This window comes from Helicoverpa zea, chromosome 27, assembly GCF_022581195.2.
Source record: "Helicoverpa zea isolate HzStark_Cry1AcR chromosome 27, ilHelZeax1.1, whole genome shotgun sequence".
Lineage (NCBI taxonomy): Eukaryota > Metazoa > Arthropoda > Insecta > Lepidoptera > Noctuidae > Helicoverpa > Helicoverpa zea.
This window is the reverse complement of record NC_061478.1, coordinates 197954-219461: the sequence shown is the minus strand read 5'-3', so window position 1 is coordinate 219461 and position 21508 is coordinate 197954. Positions and strand designations below refer to the sequence as shown.

The window sequence follows — 21508 nt, the reverse complement described above, 5'->3', positions numbered from 1 at the left end:
GTCACAAGAAATATTATTTCCGTGGAATAATCTAGATGGATTACAATATCATTGGATTGAGGGTATGTCTGTCTCACAAAAGATTTAAAGTTTGATTACCCGCCATTTTGATTGTTATTGTAATTGTTTTGTTGACATTGACAGCATCATTTAGAAAAGCTTTCTTACCAAAAACTAATTTAAATTACTGGAGGCTTCCTATATAGTCTCCAAGTTGATCCATGTTTTCATATAGGGATCTCACAAGCAATTGCGCAGACACAGGTAAACTGTCTATTCATTCACTTTCGTTGCCTGATAAGACGGCAATGATAGACATTTACGTTCTCTCCGGTGCATGGGTGAATTAATCATCGACTTCTAGATTTCGAACTGCTTTGTGAATGATCTAAAACCCAAAGCAATTTAGGGTTAACCGGGGAATCGAATGCGAGACGCCATAACCAGCAAATATGCTATAAACTTGAGATGAATGAGCAACACTTAAGTTGAAACTATTTTTCTTTCTTTATATTTATAACAGGTAACGTTGCATGAATTTTATTTTCTTCTGGTAGTGTGGTTTCCAGTTAGGCCCCAAGCTTCTTGAGCCGCACTCGGTGTTATCCATAGAGCTTATAGTGATCTATGGTACCACTACCAATGGCGGAACTCAAAAGACGCGCGAACGTAGATCAAGGTGAAAGAAAGAATAATATTATTACCTCATTATTACGTAGGTAAATAAAATCCATTTGCGAGCAAGCCTGGAAAAAAACAGTTTATCTTTAAACAAAACACTCCTAAAACCTAAAAATTATTTCGTGTGTTACTTGTGTTGTCTTTTTGCGAAGCGTTTCTTTCTTATTCCGTGCCGCGAAAAAGTTTGGTGAGAACTTTATTGGTAAGTAATATGTTACTATCCAATTATTAAAAGTGGTTACTACTGGATGAGTTAGCAATATACCTATCACAATATGCTCAGTGCCTAGGTAAATTCAGGATGAACTTGCATTTTATTCGTAATCGATTACCGATTATTAGAGTTAGATTAATTTCTGTTTTATATATATTAATAAGGCCAATCAATCTATCAATCACTAGGTACCTACTTAAATATTTTACCTATTATTATTTATCTGAGTACCTAGGTATTTACTTAACTAATTGTGCAAAATATTGACGCATTCAAATTCAATCGGCTTACTTCATTCAGATACGTTTTTAGAGTCATCTGCACGTTTTTTTCGATGTAGTGTAGGTAGGTACATCGGTCAGTGGGTCGTCTTAGGGGCGGAGTTAGTTAGAACTAACTAATATCCTATATCCTAACTAATATTATAAATGTGAAAGTAACTCTGTCTGTCTGTCTGTCTGTCTTTTCTTCACGCCTAAACTACTGAACCGATTTGTGTGAAATTTGGTACAGACATAGTTTGGAACTTGAGAAGGGACATAGGATAGTTTTTATTTCAAAAAAATATATAAAAATAAAAAATAAAATTTATTCTGGACATATAGCGCCATCTATTGGTCAAACCAAAAATATGCCGGAAGTCACTATTCCATGCGAACGAAGTCGCGGGCAAAAGCTAGTGATGAATAAAAGACACATTATAATTGTTTTTTTAACTCATATTATTATAAATTTGGTAAATCGAAACGTGAAATAATAAAATAAATGATATTTGGCCTTGGATCATTGTTACCTGAGAAGATTTTATCAACATTGATGTGATCACCCTGGAGTACCAGAAAAACCAAGATGAGTGCAACGCTGGTCTAAGGTACAGTAGTGTGGGTGGTAGCCTACAAGATAAGGACCGAAGATGTGGTCTAAGCCACCAAATACCTGCACTGTAGAGAGAAGAACGGATATATATGTCAACAAGAGCATCACGTTTCAGCCGACAGATAATCTTGAACTATAACATGCAGCTACAGAGGAAAATGAATCCTATGCTGATGAAGCGTCAAAAGAAGAGATCGCCTAGCAGATGACATCCCACCAGGGCCCCTGTGGGCCCAATAAGAACATGAGGGAACTCATACTAGACCTCTCTAAGCTGGAGGTTGCAGTGAGGAGACTAGATCCGGATTTTAAAAGACTGGAGTGTGATATTTTTGTTAATGTCTGTTAATTTAATGTTTAATATTTTAATGTATGTATCCTAAAATACACCAATCCTTAGGTGGTAGGAGAGTGACCACCAACAATTGCATTCCCAAAGAGGGTTGACGTCAGGCAGGCGGCCGGTCGTAAAAACACAATGCCAAATCATATAGCAATATGTCGAATGTTGAAGAGATGAGCGATAGGGCTAGGGCGTACCCCTCAGGCGACGCGCAGGGGCAGCACCCGGCCCCTGTGGGAAGTGGACAAGGGTTTTTGCACCAACCTGGGCGGGTGCAATGTAAGAAGCGAGTCCGGGAAGTAAGATTGAGGTATGCAAGTTGGAATGTAGGAACGATGACTGGAAGAGCCAGAGAGTTAGCGGATGTATTAAAGAGAAGACGAATAAATGTGGCATGTTTGCAAGAGACTAAATGGAAGGGCACGAAAGCTAGAGAAATTGGGGAAGGATACAAGTTTTATTATTGTGGAAGTGATGGGAAAAGGAATGGGGTAGGCATTGTGTTAGATAAGGACTTGAAAGAAAGTGTGATAGATGTAAAGAGAGTGAATGATAGAATAATAGTTGTTAAAATAATGTATGAAAGTTTGATAATAAATGTTATAAGTGTGTATGCTCCTCAAGTCGGTTGTGATGACAGGGTGAAAGAACAATTTTGGACGGATTTCGATGCAGTAATGATGAATGTGCCGACGAATGAACAGGTATTTGTGGGAAACAGGAGACTTTAATGGCCATGTTGGCAGAATGAGAGGGAATTATGAAAGAGTGCATGGAGGGTGGGGGTTCGGTTGCCAGAACGACGAGGGTGAAGCCCTGCTACAGGCTGCTACTGCGTTTGACCTAGCAGTGGTAAATACGTGGTTTCAAAAGAACACCGAACATCTAATCACCTATAAAAGCGGTCACCACGTGACACAAATAGATTACTTTTTGGTCAGACGCAGTAGTTTAAAGAACATCAAAGACTGCAAGGTGATACCAGGCGAAGCTGTAGTCTCGCAGCACCGACCCCTAATTATGGATGTGATTTTAACTTCCCGGCCAAAAGCCAAAGAGAGACGGCCCCCCAAAATCAAATGGCATCTGTTGGGGAAGGCTGAGTTGGCCCGGGAATTTAGAAAAGTAGTGGTTGATAAGATGATTGAAATGGGAGAAATGAATGAAAAGAATGTGAATGAATGCTGGAGTGGAATGGCGACGTGTATAAGGAAAGCGGCAAGAAGCATTCTAGGAGAATCAAAAGGGAATGGAGTGATAGAGAAGGAAACTTGGTGGTGGGTGGAAGAAGTGCAGAGTGTATTAAAGGAAAAGAAGATGAAATTCAAGGAATGGCAGCGGACGGAAGACAATGATGATAGTGAAAAAGCACGAAAAAGGCTGAATATGATGAATGTAAGAAGAAAGCAAAGAAGATTGTGGCTGTTTCAAGGGCAAAAGCGCACGAGAGGATGTATGACTCCCTAGATAGCCCAGCTGGTCAAAATGACTTTTACCGATTGGTTAAATCTAGGGAGAAAATGACAAGAGATGTATGCCAGATAAGGTGTGTAAAGAATGGAGACGGAACGGTCCTTTCGAATGATGTGGAGATTAAAGGTAGGTGGAAGGAATATTTTGAAAGACTGATGAATGAAGAAAATGAGTGGAGCGGTGTGCTCCATCATAAAGCGGTGAACGAGGGCCTTGTAAGAAATGTATGTGAGGATGAGGTCAGATTAGCAGTGAATGGAATGAAAAATGGAAAAGCGATAGGGCCAGATGGAATACCAGTGGAAGTGTGGAAATTATTAAAGATGGATGGATGGAAATGGCTGGCTTTATTCTTCAATAAGTTGTTGCAAGAGGAAACTATACCAGACGAGTGGTGCAATAGTTTCCTGGTGCCCATTTTTAAGAACAAGGGTGATGTGTTGAATTGCAACAACTATAGAGGAATAAAGCTAATGTCACATAGTATGAAAGTGTGGGAGAAAGTTATTGAAAGGAGGCTGAGAGAAGAGAGTGATATCGCACGAAATCAATTCGGTTTTATGCCTGGTCGGAGTACAACGGACGCTATATTCTGTATTCGCCAATTGTGCGAAAAGTACAGGGGTGCACACAAAAACTTGCATATGGTGTTCGTTGACCTCGAGAAGGCATATGACCGGGTGCCTCGTGAGGTTTTGTGGTGGGCCCTTGAGGAGAAAGGTATACCAGGGAAGTATGTGCAGTTGATCCGAGCGATGTACGGCAGATGCCGTACAGAAGTCCGGTCCGCAGCGGGCACTACCACCAGCTTCAGTGTAGGTGTTGGCTTACATCAGGGGTCGGCCCTCAGCCCGTATCTCTTCCTGCTTGTAATGGACGCGCTTACGGCAGATATACGGGAGGAGGCACCCTGGTGTATGCTTTTCGCCGATGACATTGTTCTGGTGGGGGAGAGTGGGCCAGAGGTCCAGAGTAGACTGGAGGCATGGCGGCTGAGACTGGAGACAGTGGGTTTAAAGGTGAGCAGGAGTAAAACCGAATACCTTCATTGTGATTTTGGCGGTATTTCGGGACCCATGACCATAACCCTAGCCGGCATGCCCCTACCAGTTTGCTCCGACTTCCGGTACCTTGGTTCACTCGTCCAAAGTGACGGTGAGGTGAACAGGGACGTTACGCATCGGATCAATACTGGATGGATGAAGTGGCGACAGGTAACTAGCGCTATTTGTGACCCGCGGATGCCCCTCAAACTGAAGGGCAAAATTTACAAATCCGTCATTAGACCTGTCGTCCTGTATGGATCGGAGTGTTGGGCATTGAAAAAGACGGACGAGAAGAGAGTGCATGTAACAGAAATGAGAATGCTGAGATGGATGTGTGGTGTTACAAGAATGGATAAAGTGAGGAATGATTACATTAGAGGAAGTCTGAAAGTAGCGCCAGTTACAGAAAAGATGAGAAGTAGAAGATTGTCGTGGTATGGACATGTAATGAGGAGGGATGATACGCATGCAACAAAGTGTGTGCTAAGTATGAATGTAGATGGATGGAGAGGAAGAGGAAGACCTAAGAAAAGATGGATGGATTGCCTGAAAGATGATATGAATAGGAAGGGAGTGAGTGTCAGTATGACGAGTGACAGGGGAAAATGGAAGAAAATGACATATTGCGCCGACCCCAAGTAATATTTGGGAACAGGGCAGGAGAAAGAAAGATAATTGTTTTTTTAACAGGTGAGCATGGAAGATGTGAAGAAAGTCTACTCTCTGTTTCTGGACGAGCATCGCTCGGAGCAGTTCCTTAAGGAGTATCAGGACGACATGTTCAACGACGGCTCTGGGGGTGAGTGTTGCTAGTACCTATATATCTACATATCTGGGAGGTACGGACATCGAACATTAACCTTGCAGTATTGTGTTAAAGTTCAGAATCGATTGAAATAGTTGTCAGGGCCCCGATTCTCCTATGTTAATAATGTCAAAATCGAATAGAAATCGAATCGCAATATAATCGTAATAGCAGTTTTAACCATATCGGGCATTCTGCTACTAATAAAAGACCAATCGTATTCGATTGACATTTGATTGGTGTGCGATTGGTCTGCTATTTTGATGATTTTGGTCTATACGGTAGTTTGCTGTACAATCATTTTGCAATCGTAAAGGATAAAAACGTTTATTTCAAATAAAAAATAGCGGAATGCCACATACGCTTCAATCGTAATCGAGTCGGGATTGGATCTCAGTCGAATCGAGTTGAACGTGAATCTAAGGGCGCTTAAGTAAAATTAGGAGAATCGGGCCCCAGTTCATTGAGGTAGGTTGATGTGTCTGTAAAAAGGATTTAGTTTGGTTTAATCCCACTAACTATTATAAATGTTAAGGTCATTGCGTTGGAATGTTTGGTCATCAATAATGCTTTGACAGCTAAACGAAATGAGCTGTAATTTACCACAGATGTACCTAGATTGGGTTCACAGGATACTTTTTACCCGGGTGCGGGAAGTACCTTGGCGAAGCAGGAGAAACTGCAGGGCAAAGTTAGTGATGAATAAATATTTGTAACCGACTTCTTGGAAAGTAGGTAGTAGGTATATCCGTATTTATTATATTAAATAAAACAATGTGTAGGTAAAAACATACATTTATTGATCATTTAAAAGTTTGCCTACCTGCTAAAAATATTTACAATTTACACTTATTTTAAAATATTATAATGCTGAAAAGTTTGTTTTTTTGGTTCAACGCGCTTATCTTACTAATTAGGTACGTATTTGTTCGATGTTAGATAGTCCATTTCTTGAGAAAAGCCTATCACAGTATACTTTTATCCGGGTGCACGAAGTAGTTACCCATGGGATGGGGGCTCAACGAAACTTTGTACAGAATTTAGTATAAAGTAAAGCTAAAAAAAATTACACTATTCATAAATCCACAGCCATAGTAGATTTTTTACGTATGCTTATTCTTAGGTTTATAACTTTTCCAGTTTATACAATTCAAAGGTTTATTTGTGTAGCATATCACTGAATTATATTACGCTCGTAAAGTGTCGTAATTAGGCCTTTAAGTTCACATTATCTCCAAACAAATTATGCGAATTACTCGTAATTGGCGCCCAAGATACAGGCTCAGTTCAGGGCTTATCTCAAATTATATGCAAACACTTTGGAAATGAATAACTTGTATTCATATAAATTATTAGGTCACTCAGTTCGTCGGTTTCATGCAAGCTTCTTCCTAGGACGGAACATAAGGGGTAGGCCTCCTTGAACACTCTGCACTATACTGGACTGAGGATCTACTACAGGGTACCGCAGGGTCTCGGGCGCTGGCTCCACTGTGAATTCGGACAGCACTGCTGCCAGGCCTGCTAGAGACTGCATCAGACCTAGCCGCTCACCTGCCGAGAAAAAAATAAAGTTCTGTAAAACATGTGAACGCTTAAAACCCACTAGTGGCACATGTGTACAAGAAATAGCTCGATTTGGGAAGCAACTCAATAAAATCTAATTCAAAATGATATTCGTCATTGACGTCTTTTCGAGGCTGAGGGATTTTTCGAAAGAGTTACCATGGCCCTGGTGCACAAAGGTCTACAGAAGGAACAGGTGGGCCATAGTCAGATAAAGTTGACAAACACAGTAGTCGGACACACTGCACCCTCAGTGGGTAGGGTCATGGGATCACATAACGACACGGCCGACACGAGACACATATAGCGACTCATTGAATAAACATAATTCACTCACCTATGCAAGCTCTGGGTCCTAGTCCAAACGGCAAATAGACGAACTTATTATTGGAATCGAACTCTTCTGGAGAAAATCTCTCCGGCCGGAACTCCTCAGGGTTAGGGAAGTACTTGGGGTCGTTATGCAGAGACTGCAGCGGAATCAGAATCTTGCAAGTTTCATCGATGGTCATATTGAACTCTGGGAAGGTGTACGGTCGAGTGCACTGACGCAGTAAGAAGCCCAGTGAAGGAAACATTCGTAACCCTTCCTTGAACGCCATCTCGAGGTAGTTCATCTCCTTGATGGAGTCATACGACAGCTTGCCGTCATGTTTGGCTAAAATGCGGTCCACTTCCTCTTGCGCTTTCTTCTGAACCTCGGGATGGTACGCTAACTGGTGGAGAGTGAAGCTAGTAGCTGATGATGACGTCTCAAACCCAGCTGCGAAGAATACAAACACTTGAGCTGCTATTATTCCGTCGTTGAACTCCAAGCTGGCTGTTTCAGGGGATCCGTCAGGCTTCCTCGACTCAATAGACTCGCCGACCACTGTTCCTTTCATCTTGCACTCCAACATCAAATCAATGAAGTCTCCTCTTCCACTAGGCTCATTGTTTCTTTTCGCCATTATCTCTCCGACCAACTCATTGATATCTTTCTCCACACGTGTCCAAATCTTCACGTTCTGGCACAGGTCCGGAAACATTTCCTTTACAACAATTTTCGCTAGCTCGATAGGTTTTAGTTTGAAAATGTTGATACCAAGTTGTCTAAATGGAGAGTTTTCATCGTTGAGAGTGTCTGCGTCTAGACCAAACCCGCAGGCTCCTATAAAGTCTGTAGTGTACCTGGCCATCAGATCACGAGCGTCCAAAGACTTGCCATCGGCGGCTGCGGCGAGCGCTCGAGTCTTCAGCCTCTCTGCTCTCTCAACTATCAATGGGAACATAGCTTTCAGCTTCCCCGATGTAAATGCAGGAGTCATTCTCTGTCGCAGTAGCTTCCAGAGATCTCCTTCAGCGAAGAAGAGATTCTGCATCATTGGTTCAAACACGGTCTTGTTAGGAGTAAATCCTCGTTGAAAGAAATGAGAAAAGTCATTGCTTAAAAGTCGCTTCGCGATTTCTGGGTCTCTTATCAGGAGTTCAGGTTCTGAGGCACGGAAGAAGCCCACGACTCGTTCGTTGGGATACTTCCAGTACAACTCGTCGGCTACTTGTGTCATACTCGAATAGAAGAAATATCCCTTTATATTGTTTCCGAAGAGCGGGAGCGGCTTGTCATGTTTGATTCCTCTTTTCTCCCAGTATTTGAAATTCTTGGTACCGTAGAGGTACAAGGAGATCAACAGGACCACTATTATGGCAAGGGTAATCATGGTTGCTGGCGGCACTCGCTGACTCTCACTAACTCGCGGATATCTGCAACAACAGGTGGAAGTTTTAATAAGGATATCACAAATTAAATCTTTCAGTATCTTATCGTAACCTTCACAAATAGTTAATGAATGTCTGCAAAGATTAGATTAAGTAATCCTTTATTTAAAAACACATAATATTATGTGTTAACATTCATGATTATACAAAAAATGCCTTGTTTATAGCAACCTTTGACCCTCAGAATCGAAACAAAAACAAACTCATAGCTATGGCCAAAGAAATGAGAATCAATTTGTTATTTATGATTACTACACCAATGTACACAAAATTAAATACAAGCCATTTTCCCACAAAACCGGTTTAGCGGTCTGACTATGGGTTGTGAGCCGCATTGCTTTACATACATAAATAAACTGTTGTGAGAATATTTTTGACCCTTAAAGCCTGAGGACAGTCACAAAACATTAGCTATCATACAAGGAAAATAAGTTACCTTGGAACACGACACTAGTAAGACACTAGCACCTATAATTAAAACAAAGACAATAACTAACTAAATAATATGCGAGAACAATTAATGAACCAACTTGTTATAATCACAACACAGATACTGAAACAGTTTTATATACCTCCTCGTATATACGCAATGAGATACGGACACACGATAAGTATTACAGAAGGCTAACTCCGCCTGCCGGTTTGGTCGCGCGAGTTGCCGCGGCCCCGGTATACAAAGTCCTTCAGAAAGAACACGGCGGGTAAGAATCTCGACACTTCCTGACGCTGCACCCATAGCGGGAGGGGTCATTTGACGATTTCCCACTAAAAAGGCGAATTTTCATCTCGCGAGCAAAGAAGGCGAAATAGAAAGCCTAGAACTTGTCTGAAATTCAAACCACAAAGGTCATTTTTTGCCCATTTCATGGTTAGGGTAACCCTCGTGTGTATATTTTTTTTTGAAAGGTAAATCTGTCTTAGGATAAACATACATGATGCAACATTGGTGGATGATTGCAATTACGTAAGCCTTCTGTGGATACATCCGTTCTGTGGCGCAGTTATTATTATTAGGTCAAAAAAAAACAAGATTAATACGAGATTGTGAGTAATCTTATCTCTACCTACAATAATCTATGTATATACAAAAGTTTGTAAAAGGATGTTGAATTGATGGGTGACATGAACGCAACCCAGGGCCTAAAAGGGTTTGGCAGCGACGACCTCTCGCGTCCGGCCCTGGTTCAGGCCATGGTCCGGGGCGAGAGGGAATGGGATGCCGTCGCCTCCTTCTGCGAAGCAGTCATGCTCGAGAAGGAGATGGCGGAACGACTGAGAGTTTGCCCCTCTCGCGACACTATGGGCGCCAGGTGTCGCGAGGTGGCTCCCGGCCACCGTAGGCGTGGGTTTGTGGGCGGTGAGCTCGGATGGCTCATGATCCCTCCGTTTGTATAGACGAAAGACCCGTGTCGGCGGGCGTTGTTTCACGCGCTCCTCAAAGATATGTTAGCAAACCCCAGCGGGGCCCAGTAGGGCCAAGGCTCGTTCGAAAGAGTTACCGCGGCCCTGGTACATAAAGGGCCTGCGAAGGGGAACGAACACGATGGTTTTTTAGTCAGTATAATTTTGATACTCCCTCACCGCTGCTCACCCACCGCAGGAGGACCATTTGATGACTTTTGCCATCTTAAAAAAGGGCCTAAAAGGACTTACTTGTGCATAGTTACGGGGATGCAAAATTATTTCGAAACTTTGCCATTCAACATCGCAAACAAAGTTGCGGGTAAAAGCTTGTCATATTATACAGCTGTAGAGGGATTGATTTGAAGAATTATTTCAGCGTTAGATAGCCCGTTTGTATTGTACGCTCATTTTATTATGTTAATCGACTCGCCAACGCACCACCACACAGGTCGACAGTCTGACAACGACTGACTCCCCACCGCTCGATCCGGTATTTATAACCGAGTGACGTATGCGCACGAGGCGTCATAATAATGACATAACCTATACAATGATGCACATGTACCTGCATACACTACATCTCTCCCTTGTTGTTTTGATTTTAACCTTGTTTCAAAAAGTCCAACAATCAAACTCATAAATATTTTGGTAATTTCTTAAAGATCTATCAAACACCTGCAGCACAACAAAACCACGCTATCAGATCAGTCCACCGATCACACTGCCATCAAACTGATTTACTTTGTTCCGTTTCCATTTCATTTCCCTTTCCATTTAAGGAGACGACAGATATCGGTGATACTGCAGGACACTACATCCCTTCCCTTGTGAAATAAACATAAATAAAAATCCGTCCCTTTGCAGACGGTAACATACCAGCATCTGCTTCAGGCTCAACAAGACAAATTCGTAGCAGTGATATCAGGCCGGCAAGTTTAACTTCAGGTTTTGTAGCCGCTGTTCCGGCCCTGTATTATATCTACACTAGAGATGATCCGTCCATTTGGCAGACATCCCGCCAATCAGTCCATGTGAAATCAAGCAAGTCTGAAATATTGCTGTGCCTTCAGATAATGAGCACTCATCTTGCTTGGTTCGACTTCACTTAAAACTGATACAGAATGCATTGTTCCAAGGTAAAAGATCGGCATTAGGGTACCTCATCAATGCTTTTCACTCATTCAAAACCGTACGAGCCGTACGAGGAAAGTAATCACATAAGATCGTCCCAATTGAATGGTGACCTAGATGGACTGTTTCCAATTTGATGATGACCATATACTTTGTCACCCATCTAATGGCGACCACATACTTTGTCTCCAATTTAATGGTGACTCTATACTTTGTCACCCATTTAATGGTGACCACATACTTTGTCTCCAATTTAATGGTGACTCCATACTTTGTCACCCATTTAATGGTGACCACATACTTTGTCTCCAATTTAATGGCGACCACATATTTTGTCACCAATTTAATGGTTTAAATTGTAGTTCTATGTACGAGTTAAGTACTTTGTGTGCCTTGTAAGCAAGAGAATGCTAACTCAACTAATTTTGGTAATATGTAGTTTTTAATTTGAGAGTGGAATATCAAAGCCTATCATTATCTCAGCAATGTAACAAACAATCTGGTCTTCAACCCTATTGATCAGCGCTAGTACTTTGCACGTTTCTGCTAGTACACTCGCTGAAATTCTGATATAGGCTTTAAATACCCTACATCAATGTATGTCCAATATCTAGTCAAGAAACTGTAAGCTTCTTAGCATTCAACACCCAACATATGAATACCTTACTGCATATAATAGTTGGAAGCGACCTGCATCCAGCGTCTTCCGGTGACCTTTATAAGGTCGTCTTTATAAGGTATCTGTGGAGATCAAAGGGGGAGGCCTATGTTCAGCAGTGGACGTCCTATGGCTGAGATGATGATGATGATGATATAATAGTGCGATAGGAATACTTATATTTCGGTTAGGCATCCAAGAACACTATTATCACCGGACATTGCGTTCTGTAATGTTTGTTTGCTTTTATTAATGTGGTTTTCAAAAATTATAGTAGTCAAAGAATTATTATGCTTTGATGGTAAGCTTTTTAGTGTCATGGTTACATATTGATTATAACGAAGGTGTAAAGTAACATTACGAATCAGATTTTAACTAATTAGAACCATATTATGTAACGAACGCACTTTAACAGGTGTCACTAACTTTGCACTATATATTTTGAAGCTGTGACATTCTGCATCACCATAAAATAGAAGAGTCCCTGACCCTCAACTCATGCTCTTCTTCCTTTCAACAAGGTGACAGCAGCTCACAAACAGTTTTCTAGTCGATGCAATTTTCCTTTTGCAAAACAACCGCTAAACTTTCTAAAACATTTGTCTACACATGGATAAATGTGGGATTCTAATTCTATCTCTCAATTTCATGAGCAGCTATGCTGCTCTCATGTCATACTTGACCTCATTAATTTGATGATCAGCTTTGTGCTGCTTCCATTTTTAATATTTTACGCTTTTCCAATTTCATGACCGCGTATAGGTAACGTAATATATATATTTTTTTTTTTATGTAAGTATAGTTGGCTGCATAAGTATGTTTATAGTTTCGTTCAAAAGCGCTTACCCTTTATTGCAGCTGACTTTATCTACGTTGTTTTAGTTAGACAACCAGAATATAAAAATATTATTATCTTTTATAGGGACAGCACCCCAGTAAATTTTTAAACGATTTGGTGACTAAGGGCAATTTTACTTCCTATACTTTAAGGAACACTTACTCAGATTATATTTTGCAGTAGGACTTAGGACTTAATAATATTTTAGTTATTATTAACCAAATGTCGACGCAACTGTGTAGTTTAATTAGCACAAAAGAGTAATAAATGTCGATAAATGTAAATAGTGATAAAGTTCTTTACCTCTCATGCGAGTCCAATTGTCTTACGGTAACCTAAGATTGGTGTTCTAAGATCAATTATTATTAACCCTAACGCTATGGACACAAGACATTATTTTGTTAATAGATATCCATCCCACCACCCATATGGATCTTATCTTATGGGATGGGTTGAGGAAATTACACAACTTTATATTACAAGTAGGTGTGCACTTCAAGAATATATTAATGTGATGATTTATTAACTTGAGATCAATAAATGGATTCTATTTCATATATGTTCATATATGGTTACGTTATTCGCTCCTATGGAAGCATATTCTTCCACAACTCTCAATGTACTTATACTGCTTATTGGTACTGCAATACTGTAAAACATAATTTGCAAATAACAATATTATAATGAGGGCCACTTTGTTAAACTATTTGTAAACACCAATGTAAATCAATAAAAAAGAGGCTAAGATACCAATTAAAATTCATTCAAGCCTGAGTCTTGAAGGTTTTAAAAGCACACGCAATCATCAACTTTTGAGAACTTGATTGCAACAATCATCCATGAGCTAATCATCATTAGACAGTTCCCAGAGTAAGTATCTACATTGGAACTCCTTCCAGGTATCATCCTTAAAAGATTTTTTGTCACAGATGAGAAGGCCCAGTAAATGATGATGATGTCCTCCTAGCCGATTATCGGCTACGGCGGCTGTACTCACGTAAGGGGATTAGCCAACTGCGCAGGACATATTATAGTGCACAAGCATTTGCGCAGACACAGGTGCACTCACTGTTCCTTCACTCTCATAACCCGATGGGACGGCAATCCGACACGACCGGAAAGAGATCAGGCGCAGGACCGACATTTACGTGCTTTCCGATGCACGGGTGTATCAATCACCAACTTCCAGGCCCGACCCGGGAATCGAACCCGAGACCTCGTGCTCAGCAGCCGCGCTTGCGACAGCTAGACCAACGAGGCAGTTGGGTAGATAAAGTAGCATTGTCAAATAAATCACAGATTGCTCCAATGCTTAGTTCCATATTCTTTTGATCTAAGAGTTTTATATCAACCTAAAGTACTGAAATTACAATTGTGAGCTAGCATGTTTACCAAAGATTCTATCTATTGAATACCAAAATTTTGATCCACATTTTCCAGCTAGTATTGCTGCTTGTATGCTGTTCTACTGTTCTGTATCTTCTGGAATATCTCTGTTGTATAACAACCTCTTTAATACAGCAAAATAAAGTAAAAGTATTGAAATTATACCTAGGGTGACTGAGCAACTGTTATAATTAACACTATTATGGGTAGGCAACCCACTAGAGGTGTTGATGGACTTGGATGTTGTGCATAGGTGAATACATACCAGTATAGCTGGGCGAGTTCTTCAACATACATGGCCAACCTACTACGGTCCCTCAATGTGCTGTTTGTTTAACTAGATACCTAGCACATGTTTGTCATTTGTAGAACCGTTGAGTATATAACCCACCAGTTTGTTCTTGTAATATCCTCTATATTGCAAGCACTTGAATTAAGTTAGTTAAGTATCAGAACAATATAGCAGGTATAAGTTGTTGACTAGACTCTGAGAAGTTAAGTTTGGAAGCTTTTTATGATCCAAATCACCGGGCACAGAAAATATAAAAATTATCAAGATTTACTATTTAGTTGTTGCAGTAGTTGACAACTATCGCCAGATAATTTATGCGTGTACAGTCAATTGAATGACCAGTAGACGTTCACTACCGTTAACTGTCAAGCTGTCAATTTAATGACCAGTAGATATAGACTACTGCCAACTGTCAAGCTGTCAATTTAATGACCAGTAGATATAGACTACTGCCAACTGCCAAGCTGTCAATTTAATGACCAGTAGATATACACTACTGCCAACCATCAAGCTGTCAATTCAATGCCCAGTAGATATAGACTACTGCCAACAATCAGGCTGTCAATTTAATGACCAGTAGATACACACTACTGCCAACCATCAAGCTGTCAATTCAATGACCAGTAGATATAGACTACTGCCAACAATCAGGCTGTCAATTTAATGACCAGTAGATACACACTACTGCCAACTGCCAAGCTGTCAATCTAATGACCAGTAGATATACACTACTGCTAACCGTCAAGCTGTCAATTTAATGACCAGTAGATATAGACTACTGCCAACAATCAGGCTGTCAATTTAATGACCAGTAGATACACACTACTGCCAACTGCCAAGCTGTCAATCTAATGACCAGTAGATATACACTACTGCTAACCGTCAAGCTGTCAATTTAATGACCAGCAGATTTTTGGAATAGAATAGGTTTTTATTTGCTTAGAATGCAGGCACTTACAAAATAGGATTGTAAACAACATAATAAGATCCGTGTACATTCCGCCTTGTTGGCATGCAAGCACAACAATTATTAAACACAATTGATTATAAGGCAAATAGGTTATTGTATTATATCCTCTAGGAAATCCCACCACTGCTAAAGTCGTCTTGACGACAATTCAACAACCAGCAACTTTATATTGCTTCCAATAAATGCCTATTATTGAATAAACTTTGATGCAGGTTTAAGAATGAGTAAACTGATCACCAAGTAATGATTTTGTATTATAAATTACTCATTTGATAAATATTAACACCTGCAATAAATATTGCTACTTCCATTAGAATTGTAACAAGGTAAACTTAAACAAAGAATTACGTAAAAAGGTTAAAATTTGTTTGCAATTCGGGTGATACATACATGAACATAAAAGTTATGTATACTTTGTCATTCTACTCTCTTCCCTTCCTTCTTTCCTTTTGCTCTTTTTAATATGATTGAATATTAACATCGGTCAGAGGTTACTTGTTGTCAAAGCTTATTTAGCATACATTAATTTGGTATAGGCATGAATAGGACAAATTATTTAGTATAACCTTGTATATCAAATATTTTTCTGGATCACAGAACTAATAGGTAGTTCAAAATTATAAAAATTAGATAATAGGTAACTGTTGGTCCAAACACTCACGGTTTTATCCTCGTCGCCAATGTATTGTACGCTCATTTTATTATGTTAATCGACTCGCCAACGCACCACCACACAGGTCGACAGTCTGACAACGACTGACTCCCCACCGCTCGATCCGGTATTTATAACCGAGTGACGTATGCGCACGAGGCGTCATAATAATGACATAACCTATACAATGATGCACATGTACCTGCATACACTACACCGTTTATCAGAAGGAAGACAATAGGTTACCTTTTATCCGGGTGCGTGATGTGGTTCCTATGGGACATTTAATGAAAAAATAAATTTTGGTAAGGCATTTATAGGCTTAGGTATACATAGAGACCTTAGGCTTATACATAGGTAGGAAGAGCGCCACGGAGGAAGATGAAGATATGTTCATAGTCCATCCCTTGAGTTAGGCTTGCACCAGATATCGGTAGAGACAGGTGGCCACATTATTAAACAATGCTAATTCACGTCCAATACACGTGGATTCATGATTGATTAATAATAGATTGACGATAAATCTACACAAAGTATGTTTTATAGTGATCGGACTTTGTACCTGCTGAGTCATTTCAGGCTTAACTGTTCTCATTATGTTTTGGGAAAATCACAATGAGATGGCATTTTGTTTGGTATGTTATCATTTAAGTCCAAAGTACCTATAATTTCATAACAAACAGAAAGATTACTGATGAATCAGTTGCCAAGCCACGTAGGTGTATCAAATTGCGACTCATCGGCATTATGTTAGAACACCGTTATATTGCGTATCTTCTTCTCAAATACTTATTTTCCTGTTGCCAGGATATACCGTACCAGGATAAAAATCTGTAATGCCATGAATAGGAAGGGAGTGAGTGTCAGTATGACGAGTGACAGGGGAAAGTGGAAGAGGATGACATATTGCGCCGACCACAAATAAAATTGGGAACAGGGAAGGAGGAAGAAGAAGATAAAATCTGTCTGAAATCGTTTTCAGGATCGATCTAATCTCAAACCCGATTCCATCTTAATTGATTCCGCCGTTAAACGATGAAAGTCAAATGAACTTAAGAATTAATTTATTAGTGCTTGTGCCAATTCAAACATAGGCATTAAAAGGGTTCCCAAAGTAACCTGTGTTAAGCATTCGATTATGTGAATCGCTGACAATAACAATACACTTGTTATCTCACAACTGTATTACAGCTTTTCACTGAATCTCTGAAACTCATCTCCTCGCAGCCATTAAAACAAGAATATTGGATCTCAGGTCAAAATCCTCAGAGAACAATAAAAATAGGGTTTACCTCAGGGAACAATACTGAGTCCCTTGTTTCCCTAGTACTGTGAATGTGTTGTACCTATAAGACTTATCATTTATTTGATAATGCTAAACATTATGTGAATATTTTGTCGTAGCAATCTTATCTCGTTTTATGCAGAAACAAACAAAAGAAACAAGTTTATTCATGTTATTTATGTAATTATAGGTACATATGTCATACACTATCATAATAAAAAGCATACAACTCTCACAGATTAAAGTTTTAAAAAATAATTATGAATAACTGAGAAATGAGTAACACTAATGAGATTTATTTTGGGAATTATGGAGAATCCTTTATTTTCTTACATCATCTTTAAAATACTTATAGAACTTAAGATTTGTCATAACTTAAATTGAGCTTCACTTTATGTATGAATATTATTAGCTAGTTCATTAGTGTTCAAGCAACTTTGTTCCTCGGACGAAACATCAGCGGTAGGCCTGCTTTGATGCCCTGCACCACGCTGGACACGGGGTCTACGATAGGGTGTCGCACGGTCTCAGGCCCTGGCTCCACTGTAAATGCGGAAAGCACCGCTGCTAGTCCTGCTAACGACTGCATCAGACCTAGCCGCTCACCTGGGGAAACAGAACAAATAATATATGCCTTGCTGCAGTATTCATTCTTAATTTCGATAAAGTATCTTTTGATCTTGTTATATGTATGGAAGACAAATAGAAAATGTTTCCGTATCAAGTTAGAAAGAGTAGGTAAATGATACAAGGTCTCACCTATGCAAGCTCTTGGTCCAATTCCAAAGGGCAAAAACACATATTTGTTTTTACTCTCGAACTCTTCCGGAGCGAACCTCTCCGGCCGGAACACCTCAGGGTTAGGGAAGTACTTGGGGTCGTTATGCATGGACTGCAGAGGGATCATCACTCTGACAGACTCGTCAATGGTCATGTTGAACTCTGGGAAAGTGTACGGCCGAGTGCACTGACGCAGTAAGAAGCCCAGCGAAGGAAACATTCGTAAACCTTCCTTGAACACCATCTCGAGGTAGTTCATCTCCTTGACTGCGTCATACGACAGCTTGCCGTCGTGTTTCGCTAAAACGCGATCCACCTCCTCTTGAGCTTTCTTCTGAACCTCCTGGTGGTACGCTAACTGGTGGAGAGTGAAGCTAGTGGCTGATGATGACGTCTCAAACCCAGCTGCGAAGAATACAAACACTTGAGCTGCAATTATTCCGTCGTTGAACTCCAAGCTGGCTGTTTCAGGGGATCCGTCAGGCTTCCTCGACTCAATAGACTCGCCGACCACAGTGCCTTTCATCTTGCACTCCAACATCAAATCAATGAAGTCTCCTCTGCCACTCGGCTTGTAGTCCCTTTTCCTCAATATCTGTCCAACCAGTTCTTTGACGTCATTCTCCACATGAGCCCAAATCTTCAAGTTCTGACAGAGATCCGGGAATACGTCCTTCAAAATAGCTTTAATTACTTCTTTGGGTTGCATTTTGAAAATTTTTATGCCGAGCTGTCTGAATGGAGAGTCCTCTTCGTTGAGAGTGTCTGCGTCTAGACCGAACCCGCAGGCTCCTATGAAATCGGTAGTGTACCTGGCCATGAGGTCACGCGCGTCCAAAGACTTGCCATGCGCTGCTGCGGCGAGCGCGCGAGACTTCAGCTTCTCTGCTCTCTCAACTATTAAAGGGAACATAGCTTTCAGCTTTCCCGAAGTAAATGCAGGAGTCATTCTCTGTCGCAGTAGCTTCCAGAGATCTCCTTCAGCGAAGAAGAGATTTTGCATCAAAGGCTCAAACACTGACTTATGGGGTGTAAACCCACGTTCGAAAAAATGGGCGAAATCAGATATCAGAAGTCGTTTTGCGATTTCTGGGTCTCTTATTATGAGTTCAGGTTTTGATGAGCGGAAGAAGCCCACGACTCGTTCGTTTGGATACTTCCAGTACAAGTCATTGGCTACTTGTGTCATGCTGGCGCGGAACGTGAATCCTAGCCAATTGTTCCCGAAGAGAGGGATTGGCTTGTCATGTTTGATGCCTCTTACCTCCCAGTACTTAAAATTCCGCGTACCGTAAAAGTAGAGGGAGATTAGTAGAATCACTACTATGGCGATGGTTATCATTGTTGCCGGATCTACATAGATAAGGTTGAGAGGCACTCGAAGTTTCACCAGTCCCGGATGTAGTTGTCAGCTATCTGAAACACACGCGTATGTGTAACTACGTATCTCAATGTTCTGCTCAATGGGTAATTGTGAGTGCAAAGTACTCGAGAATTAACACTAATGATAATGTAATAACTGCAAGTGTCAATATGAAACTGCACAAACTTGTTTATTGTGACGATGGAGATAATTATTATCCGACTGATGTACCTTTGTAGCTAATTTATTTTAACTTATACACTGTTCGTAAGCCTTGTTCATCATCAGCCTTTGTATCGTCCCACTGCTGGGCTGCGGCCTCCTCTCACACAGAGAAGGATTGAGCGTTAATCACCACGCTTGGTCAATGCGGGTTGCTGATTTCAGATTTTACAGTCCAGGTTTCCTTCGAGATGATTTCCTTCACCTTTAATCAGTGTTTGGTGTCCAAGATATAGATGGAGTCTCTCCCTATGGGTCCCGTATTGCCAACTTAAGTTGGATAACTTAATTTGGCATATAATAATGCAAAAATGTATGTATGAGGTTCCCATTATGAATGGACAACAATTATAAAGGATCAAAGCTCAATTTGTAATGGTGTCATAGGTATAAGTAGGTAAGCAGTTTTAGAATTACCGGCAAACTGGTTATAAAGGACGCATAGTTTTAACCATTTTTTGTGTTTACAAGGTTAAAGACACTGTATGTCTAGAGCTTTGTGCAAAAATTACGAAGAGGTAGGTACTTGGATTCCTCATTAAAGTAATAAAATAAAATTAATTATTTAGCTATGCATTGTTATGGAAGATATCTACCTAATAATGTCTTGTTATTTGGCAAAAGTGTGTGCTAAGTATGAATGTAGATGTAGATGGATGGAGAGGAAGACCCAAGAAAAGATGGATGGATTGCCTGAAAGATGACATGAATAGGAAGGGAGTGAGTGTCAGTATGACGAGTGACGGGAAAATGGAAGAGGATGACATATTGCGCCGACCACAAAAAAAATTGGGAACAGGGCAGGAGGAAGAAGAATTGGCAAATGAATATGCCTAGAGTCGTTTAAAATTTTTAAGTAAGTAGGGTAAGTATCTATTTGTATTTTACATTTATTTGATTATTTACAGGATATACTTACAAAAATAATAAAAAAACACAAGAAATATAATGCGTGGTGCACACGAGCACCACACACGTGTGGGATAGAGATTATACTAACTTGCAGTGCAGATCAAAACAACAATATATGCAATGCGCATAGTTAATTATTGCTAACAATATTTGTTATGCTTTTGGTTACGATATTTAAGGAAGTAGGTAATGCTGAAGAATTTTGTTTGACTAAATTAAGGAAACAGAAATATATAAAAAATAATACAGTGGCGTTCAAAGCCGATTTCCGTAACGGCGGCAGTTCTCATAAAGAGCAGCCTGCTGCGCGTAGTACACGAGCATTTGCACGGACACAGGTCATCGTCATCTCCCAAGACTTTTCCCAACTATGTTAGGGTCGGCTTCCAGTCTAACTGCGTTCACCTGAGTACCAGTGCTTTACAAGGAGCGATTATCTAACTTCCTCAATCGCGCGCACACAGGTGCACTCTCTATTTCTAACTCATATAGTCCGATGGGAAAATTGGATGGGTCAGACTACGGGCTGCTTTCTAAAAGTATCTCAAAACCCAAAGCCCGCAAAGCGATTTCGACCCAACCCGGGAATCCAACTACCTACTGCTTGGAATAATGTGTTAAATGATTAATCAATTGTTATTTATTATACACATACTTACGCTGATTTTAGACAAATTTAGTTTTTTTGATAAAAAATCATATCAACATTGTTAAGTGCCTACTCAAACGGAGTAGGTATAGATTAATGATGTGCCCGGAAATTAGTAACGAGACGCCATTGTCTTAACTATAATATATTATAATAAGCGTTAAATTCCGATCACAGTGAACCCACGTTATAATAGACGAACTA

General features: G+C 40.3%; 2 protein-coding genes and 1 pseudogene across 2 annotated transcripts; 1 reads left to right on the top strand and 2 right to left on the bottom strand.

Moving 5' to 3' along the window:
* Positions 1-2055: 2055 nt before the first annotated feature.
* LOC124643196 lies at positions 2056-6144 on the top strand (annotated as a pseudogene).
* Positions 6145-6557: 413 nt separating this feature from the next.
* LOC124643417 (cytochrome P450 6B6-like) lies at positions 6558-9335 on the bottom strand. Its single transcript, XM_047182403.1, has 3 exons — positions 9199-9335; positions 7342-8747; positions 6558-6992 (listed from the first exon to the last, which is right to left on the bottom strand). The coding sequence occupies exons 2-3, from the start codon at positions 8702-8704 to the stop codon at positions 6814-6816; spliced, it is 1542 nt and encodes a 513-aa protein (XP_047038359.1). The 5' UTR covers positions 8705-8747; positions 9199-9335; the 3' UTR covers positions 6558-6813.
* An 8464-nt stretch (positions 9336-17799) lies between these two features.
* On the bottom strand, positions 17800-19752 carry LOC124643550 (cytochrome P450 6B6-like). The gene is made up of 2 exons (XM_047182563.1): positions 18138-19752; positions 17800-17984 (listed from the first exon to the last, which is right to left on the bottom strand). Exons 1-2 carry the CDS (start codon positions 19498-19500, stop codon positions 17806-17808), a joined length of 1542 nt encoding a protein of 513 aa, XP_047038519.1. The 5' UTR covers positions 19501-19752; the 3' UTR covers positions 17800-17805.
* Between the last annotated feature and the right edge of the window lie 1756 nt (positions 19753-21508).